The sequence below is a fragment of the Triticum dicoccoides genome, chromosome 3A (genome assembly GCF_002162155.2).
Source record: "Triticum dicoccoides isolate Atlit2015 ecotype Zavitan chromosome 3A, WEW_v2.0, whole genome shotgun sequence".
Taxonomy (NCBI): Eukaryota; Viridiplantae; Streptophyta; class Magnoliopsida; order Poales; family Poaceae; genus Triticum; species Triticum dicoccoides.
Genome location: NC_041384.1, coordinates 720,096,260 through 720,104,767, shown reverse-complemented (window position 1 = coordinate 720,104,767; position 8,508 = coordinate 720,096,260). Strand labels below are relative to the sequence as shown.

The 8,508-nt window shown below is 51.7% G+C and overlaps 1 protein-coding gene across 1 annotated transcript; it reads left to right on the top strand.

Moving 5' to 3' along the window:
• Positions 1 to 7,151: 7,151 nt before the first annotated feature.
• LOC119270469 (probable calcium-binding protein CML10) lies at positions 7,152 to 8,252 on the top strand. The gene has a single exon (XM_037552477.1). The coding sequence runs from the start codon at positions 7,239 to 7,241 to the stop codon at positions 7,812 to 7,814; it is 576 nt and encodes a 191-aa protein (XP_037408374.1). The 5' UTR covers positions 7,152 to 7,238; the 3' UTR covers positions 7,815 to 8,252.
• The last annotated feature ends 256 nt before the right edge of the window (positions 8,253 to 8,508 follow it).

Genomic DNA, 8,508 nt, shown 5'->3' with positions numbered 1-8,508 from the left:
CATCACTTCTCACTAGACATGCCAATAGGAGTCTTCAACTTCGCAATGTTCTTCGAGTTCCATCTGTGACACGTAATCTTCTTTCAGTTCCTAAACTCACTCGTGATAATAATGTGCTTTGTGAATTTCATCCTTTTGATCTTTTTATTAAGGATCGGGGCACGAGGGACATTCTTCTTAGTGGGCGGCTCTGCCAAGGTCTCTATCGTCTGGAGCATCCTGGCGTCGCTCGCGTCTTCAGTGGAGTTCGGGTATCTCCGTCACAGTGGCATGCTCGTCTTGGTCACCCGGCCACACCTATTGTCCGGCATGTTTTGCGTCGTCATGAGCTTCCTAGTGTGTCTAGTAATAAAGATGTAGCAGTGTGTGATGCTTGTCAGCAGGGGAAGAGTCATCAACTTCCTTTTTCGGAGTCCAGTTGTGAGGTGAAACATCCTTTAGAACTTGTGTTTTCAGATGTATGGGGTCCTGCTCAGACTTCTGTTAGTGGTCATAATTATTATATCAGTTTTGTTGATGCTTACAGCCGCTTCACCTGGCTTTATCTTATCAAACGTAAATCTGATGTGTTTGACATTTTTGTTCAGTTCCAAAAACATGTTGAACGCCTTCTCAAGCACAAAATTGTTCATGTTCAGTCGGACTGGGGTGACGAGTATCGCAACCTCAACTCCTTCCTTCAGTCGCTTGGGATCACTCACCATTTAGCATGTCCACATACACATCAGCAGAATGGTTCAGTAGAACGTAAGCATCGTCACATTGTTGAAGCTGGTCTGACTCTTTTGGCCCATGCATCTGTTCCGTTTCATTTTTGGAGTGATGCTTTCACCACTGCATGTTTTCTCATCAATCGTACTCCCACTCGTGTTTTGAATATGAAGACTCCCATTGAAGTTCTCCTTAATGAACAACCGGACTACACCTTTCTCAAGGTGTTTGGGTGTGCTTGCTGGCCCCATCTTCATCCATATAACAAGCGTAAGCTCGAGTTTCGTTCCAAGAAGTGTGTTTTTCTTGGTTATAGCTCTCTTCATAAAGGATACAAATGTCTTCATGTTCCCACTAATCGTGTCTACATCTCTCGGGATGTTGTGTTTGATGAGCATGTTTTTCCCTTTGCCAAACTCCCTGTGTCCACTACCGAGCCACCTGTCATGCATTCATCCTCTGTTGCTTCTGACCAATTTGATGATGTTGCATATTCTCCTCTATTGTTGCCTAACCATGGTGCAGGCACTGGTCGTGGGGCTCGTTTGGAGATTCTGGAAGCGCCATCTTCCTCTTCGTCGCCATCGCCTTCATCCTCGGCACCTTCTGTTGTGCATGAGGAGCACATGGCGCCCCTGCATGGCCTCGGTTTCCGTGCTCATGCACGGCCGATCGACGTCCTGGCCCGGTCGCCTCTGGCTTCTGGGCTGCCTTCGCCATCGTCGCGCCCTGCAACCCCGCCGACTGGGTCGGCCTTCTCGGTCCCCGTCTCGCCCAGGGCGTCGGGGCAGTCATCACCAGGCCTGGCCTCGCCCGCCCCTGCCTCGCCCAGGGTGTCTGGGCCCTTCTCACCAGGGTTGGCCTCGCCTGCTCTCGCCTCGCCAAGGCCGTCTGGGCCGGTGTCACCGGAGCTGGCCTCGCCCACCCTCGGTTCGCCCATGGCCTCTGAGCCCCTGTCGTCGGACCAGTCTTCGCCATGCAGCCCGGAGTCGTTTGTCCCGAGCTCGCCTGAGGTGATTCCTGCATCTCCGGCGACCGTCACGTCTCCGTCACCTTCGCCTCCGCCGGCTCCTGCTGCTGCTCTACGTCCACATACGCGCAGTCGGAGTGGCATTTTTCAGCCTAAGCAACGTCACGATGGCACAGTTGCTTGGTTAGCGGCGTGCATGTCTGCTGCTCTCGCAGATCCATCCTCTGAGCCACGCACGTATCAAGCTGCTATGCGCATTCCTCATTGGAGAGAGGCCATGGAGCAGGAGTATCAAGCGCTTCTTCGCAATCAGACATGGACTCTTGTTCCTCCACAATCACGGGTAAATGTCATTGATTCCAAATGGGTTTTCAAAGTGAAGAGGCATTCTGATGGGTCCATTGAGCGCTATAAGGCTCGTCTAGTTTCTCGTGGTTTTCGACAGCGTTTTGGACTTGACTATGAAGACACCTTCAGTCCAGTGGTCAAGCCTACTACCATCAGACTTCTTCTCTCTCTGGCTGTTACTCGAGGTTGGTTTCTTCGTCAGCTTGATGTTCAAAATGCTTTTCTTCATGGTGTCTTGGCGGAGGAGGTTTACATGCGCCAGCCTCCGGGTTTCTCTGATCCGGATCGCCCTGATCATCTCTGTCGTCTGTCCAAGGCAATTTATGGTCTGAAGCAGGCTCCTCGTGCTTGGCATGCTCGTCTTGCAATGGCTCTTCGTGCTCATGGTTTTGCATCATCAACTGCTGACTCCTCATTGTTTCTTCTTCAAAGGCCTGAGGTTACTATGTACTTATTGGTCTATGTAGATGATATCATTTTGGTCAGCTCCTCTCAGTCGGCTGCTACTGCGCTTGTTCGCTCACTTGGTGCTGATTTTGCGGTCAAGGACCTTGGGAAGCTTCATTACTTTCTTGGTGTGGAGGTTACTTCTCGTGCTGCTGGCCTTGTTATGACGCAGAAGAAGTACTCTCTGGATTTGTTGCAGCGAGCTGGGATGCTTAAGTGCAAACCGACGACTACACCCATGTCTACCACTGATAAGCTCAATGCTGTTGATGGTGTGCTTCTTTCTTCTTCTGATGCGACCGAGTACCGGAGTATTGTTGGTGGGCTCCAGTACTTGACGATCACGCGACCAGACATTTCCTATGCTGTTAACCGAGTCTGCCAGTATCTACAGTCACCCCGTGACACTCATTGGTCTGCTGTTAAGCGGATTTTGCGCTATATTCGTTTCACGGTGGCTCATGGTTTGCATATTCGGCCGTCTGACTCTGGTTGTCTTTCAGCATATTCTGATGCAGACTGGGCTGGCAATCCGGATGACAGGCGATCCACGGGGGGTTATGCTGTCTTCTTTGGCTCTAACCTGATTGCTTGGAGTGCTCGGAAACAGGCTACTGTCTCGCGTAGCAGTACTGAGGCTGAGTATAAGGCTGTGGCCAATGCCACATCAGAGATTATCTGGGTACAGTCCTTGCTTCAGGAGTTAAGTATACCCCAATCACAGCTCCTGTTCTTTGGTGTGATAACATCGGTGCTACATACCTTTCTGCAAATCCGGTATTCCATGCCCGAACGAAACACATTGAAGTTGACTATCACTTTGTGCGTGAACGTGTCTCTCAGAAGCAACTACAGATCAAGTTTATTTCTTCCAAGGATCAACTTGCTGACATCTTCACCAAGCCATTGCCTTTGCCACAGTTTGAGACTTGCAGGCGCAATCTTACCCTTCTAGATTCATTAGAAAGTGGCTAAGATTGAGGGAGGGTGTTAGACTGTATTTACATGTGTATATTGTAACGTTGTATACCACCTCATTATATATATATGTGATAGGCCACCCCTAGAGGGTTGTGCCGGTTCCCCCCAAAGACTATTGTCTTACACAAGCAAACCCTAGCGTGATGGGTTTCTTCGACGGCTCGAGCAAGAGCAAGGGGAAGCTCACCCTCGGCGCCAGCTCGTCCTGCGTGCTTCCTCCTCTGCCGCCACCGGCGCGGTGGCACTGGCAGTACCGGCAGCCGCTACGTACCCTAACTTCTCCCTGCCGCACGACTGGCATCTTGATCCACATCGGGGCGACGTGGCCCGGGCCTGGGAGGCAGCATTCCCTTGGGTCGGCGCGCCACTGGAGCTGGTCGACCTCACCGGCCCCGGGTCGGACGACGAGGACGCCTAGGGCAGCGCGCGGCGGCGCGGACTTTTTTATGTTTAATTTATGTGGATTTTGGCCGGCGGTTGACCGGTTTTTATGTTTAAATATGTTATAACTTTGATCATGATTGTTTTTTAAATCCGCGTTTACAAAAATATGGGTCGGGCCAGCGTTGGGTGCACGCGCCAACTAGAAAAACGGACATGAGTGTCTGTGTGGCCGACCCAAACGAAGAAAAAGCGGTCAAATCGTGCGTCCGTTTGGATCGGCCAGTTGGAGTTTAATGCATTTGCAAAAAATGTCAAGCAGATCAATACTACCTCCATTACAGAACGCAAAAAAAAAACTGCCTTCATTGCAAAATACTTTAAATCAACTAAAACCATGACAAGTAATTTGGGTAAACAGATGGAAGAAGTTAATAGAAAGTTGGGCACCCAGTTGAGCTATAGCTATAGCTAGCTCTCACGAGTCTACGGTGCAGACCGCGTGCACGTGACCCAAGTGCAAAGCACGTCGTGACGAGCCCATAAAATCGTTGCGGCCCGAAAGAGCAATTCTACACGAGCGCTCTATCTGGGTGCCAAACATTTTGTGCTATATACATTCATGCTAGTATACTTAGCAGGAGCAACTAAAGCAACCTAACAGAGCACGCAGGGTAGAGCACGAAAGGTCTATGGACTAATGGGGGAATTAAACGTGCACCACCACCGCAAGAAATGCTTTTCTTGCCATGTACCCGTACCCACATGAACATTTGCGCGTGGATGATACTACCGTGGTCCACACAGTCATGCGCATAGCATGATTCTCGGGTTCGGGTACTGCCTTTTTCATGTTAGGCGTGTCCTCACATCTTGTTAGGAGCAGCAAGTAGTACATCTTGCACGTGACTCGGTGTTCAAGTCACGCCGTTTGTGTGATTTCTGGGTGTTTTATTGGACACAAGTACTGCTCCTCACCGCCCCACTGCAAAAAAAATTCTTGAAAAAAAACACTACATCCGTTCAGATAAGGAACGTACATATTTACAAATGAACACTTTTTTTCAAGGAAAATTAGAAAAGATATCTTAACTTGACAAACAAAATATGAGGTACTCCATCTGTCATATAATGTAAGACATTTTCTGACATTGATGTAGTTTCAACAACGTCTTACATTATGGGATAGAGCAAGTATATGCCACATCCCACATGTGAATCCACTGGTATAATTTTCGAACATGTTTTTGGTCACTATCCAGTCACGATTTTGCCACTCAAGCAGACCCCTCACACCATCCCTATACGTTCGAGCCGTCCGGTACCCCCCCTCCCATACCTAGGCCATATGCGGTGTAGTCCGGAAGCGACCGCCATATCGGATCCGGTCAACTCTAGCCCACCCCACCCCAGACCAAAGCCTAACAGTCCACCCTTCTCGAATATCGATGGCTTCGATTCCACTGCCCATTTTCTCCCCTCCCTCCAGCATGCCCGACTACAACAGTGAATCTGGCTCCATCGACTAGGACGGGCTCTTGAATGAGGACTCTGGAAGCTTAGCCCTAGAAGATGACGAGCTCGTGCTCTGCATTGCCCATCCTCGATCGCGGCTGGACAACGGCAGAAGCTTGAGCACCACGCTATCCCTGGTGGCCCAGCGGGCAAGCTGTGCGGTCGACCATGTCGACTCGTCAACTCGGCCCTGACTTGTCATGCTTCGTGGTCGCCCCCTTCGGAAGCTGCTCCCCACCCCGGGCCAGCGGTGGGTGCTCGTGCACGCACTACCAAGCACATGTCGTCTGCGTCACCGCAATCGGAGGCAAGGGAGCCTCGCTGCGCCAGGCAGAGAGCGGCGGAGGCCACATCCAGCCATTCCGGATGTGGGTCTTACCAGACCAAGGCCGTCCAGGTGCCCTCGGACTTGGAGGAGAAGCTCCTCAATGAAGTGCTCCACCGATCCTTCACCTTGGCCAAGACAGACGCCCGCCGTTGCAAAGCTGCCGCGTCAATGCGGCCAGCCATCGAGGAGTCCGAATGGCTCACTCGGAAGAAGGCCGGCGATGCGACGAGAGCCATGTGCCTCGCCAAGGAGCAAGCCCATGCTGCCCGACGTCTCTCTGTCATCCCCTCCGGTTTGGGGAATGGCTCCGCCTCTAGAGACGCTAAAGGGAAGGGTCTGGCGAGGAGGTAGTGATACCCGAAATCCCCTCTTAGTTTGCTATCGTATTTTTTAATGTAGATATGTCGAACTTGTTAATGTCAAACTCGCTATGTCTGGTCCTAGATGTGAATACTATGTATCTGTTGATCTACGTTGTGTTATTCGCATTGCATGCATTGCATGGAATTCAAGGGTTGCATATGGGGGATATGGATGTGGAAGCGGACATTCGAGGGACGATCGGGTGTTGTTCATAGCCGTATAGAGGCCCGGATTTGTGATGTGTGCTTGTAGATACTCTAACATACCATAATAAATGTGACGTGTGGTATCCAGGAATGTCAGAGCGAGAAGCGTAACAACATGTTCATTTCTTAGCGACGCGTTGCTAAACTTTTCCAGAAGTGTGTCAGATTCTTCTCTCAAGTAACCAACATGAGATATGTGTGTTCATTAAGAAAAGAATTGTATGGATTTGAGGATTCATAATTGAGGTATCCAGGGTGTGGAAACGAAAAAATTAAGGTGTGACCGGTTACAGTCCACAGACGCGTGTGGATGCATCCGCGAACATTTGTGAGGACAGATTTAGCGTATGCGGCTGCAGATCCTCTAGCATGTTTTTTTGAAGGAATATTATTGACATGCTACCCTCACATTTTCCTCAAATGTTGCCGCACTTGTGTTGACTAATTTATCCATCAAGTTTGTGGATTGCCAGGAATGAAGCGTGGCGAACTATTGGCTACGCACCGAACCACAAATGAAGCGTGGCAAACTATCGGCCATGGACCGAGCGTTCTCGCCGGTCATAGGTCGAGACGAGGACCAACATTCGCCGGAGTCAGTTTTTTTTCTCTCTTTGGAACTTTCGCCGGAGTTAAGCTGCCCGTGCGGATCCGAAAAGAATTCCACAACACAAGAAGGGGATGAGTCGCGGACACGGTCATCACGGCCGTTGGCGTAATCCGGTAATCCGCGATGTAAACGACGTGTGCGGGACCCGGCCTCCCCTCTCACTGTCCACAACGGGCCCACCGTCAGAGACCACGCGCACCTTCCTCCGCTCCTTCCTCCCTCCAATGGTGGCTCCTCCTCCTCTGTCTATAAATACACCACGTCTCCCTCTGGAACCAACCTGCAGCCACCGCAGAGCACGCCATCGATCGAATCGAGCGAACCGAAGCCAAGAAGAGTTTCCTCGTTGCTAGCGCCGCTAAGTAGACGTCGACGGCGATGGGCAAGATGAAGATGCCGGCCCTGTTCCGCCGCCGCTCCTCCTCCAAGTCGCGCTCCGCGTCGCCGCCGACGACCCCTCCCCGGGAGGAGCAGCAGGAGGAGAGCCGGCAGGCCGTCGGGTCCCCGGCGCGGTCGGCGGAGGAGGAGATGGAGCGGGTGTTCCGCAAGTTCGACGCCAACGGCGACGGCCGGATCTCGCGGCCGGAGCTGGCCGCCCTCTTCGAGAGCCTGGGCCACGCGGCCACCGAGGACGAGCTGACCCGCATGATGGCCGAGGCGGACGCGGACGGCGACGGCTTCATCAGCCTGGAGGAGTTCGCGGCGCTCAACGCCACGGCGCCCGGCGACGACGAGGAGGACCTGCGGCTCGCCTTCAAGGTGTTCGACGCGGACGGCAGCGGCGACATCTCGGCCGCGGAGCTGGCGCACGTGCTCCACGGCCTCGGCGAGAAGGCCACGGTCCAGCAGTGCCGGCGCATGATCGAGGGCGTCGACAAGAACGGCGACGGCCTCATCTCCTTCGACGAGTTCAAGGTCATGATGGCCGCCGGCTTCGCCACCAAGATGGCCTGATCCGTCCGCCCAATTGGAACCCATTGGCCAGGGTGGTACCGCGACGGATCGAGAAATTGCGAAGGTCCAATTGAAGATTAATGTGGAGCCGGCGAGGCTTGAAGCTTGGGCGTGCTCCCAAGCTCTCGCGTTGGCCGGCCGTCCAGGCTCGGAAAACAGTGCCACAGTGGTGACTGGTGAGGGTGATTAGCAGTGAAGCTCGTCGCACCTACATGACAGTGTGGTGATCAAGGAGATTCAGGAAACAAAGGAAGATGTTTAGTGATGTAATATTTGTGTACATGAGAGTAGGGCTTACGATTAGGATGCTCGTTTGTTTAGCTCGAAGCGCGTGTCGCTTGATAGTGGTCGCTATTTCTGGCTGATCGATCCATGGGATCAGGCTAATGTGCATATAAACACTACCAATCTTCTAAAAAAATACCTAGCATTCACCAAGCGCTAAGAGTCCACTCTCATATGCTCTCTTACATAAGAGTCCACTCCCGGCAATTTTTCATCTCTCCCTCCTTCATATAGACAAAAGTACCATGTAAGCGAGCTATAAAAGTTTTGTAACGACAATGCTATTGCAAATCTCGACGGTGAATGAATACTCTGTTGTGACACGGTTTTGTAAAAACAATCCTGCAACAAGATCTATGTTACCAAAAAATCTGCAATAAAACGGTCGTTGCATAAAAATTCTAAAAAC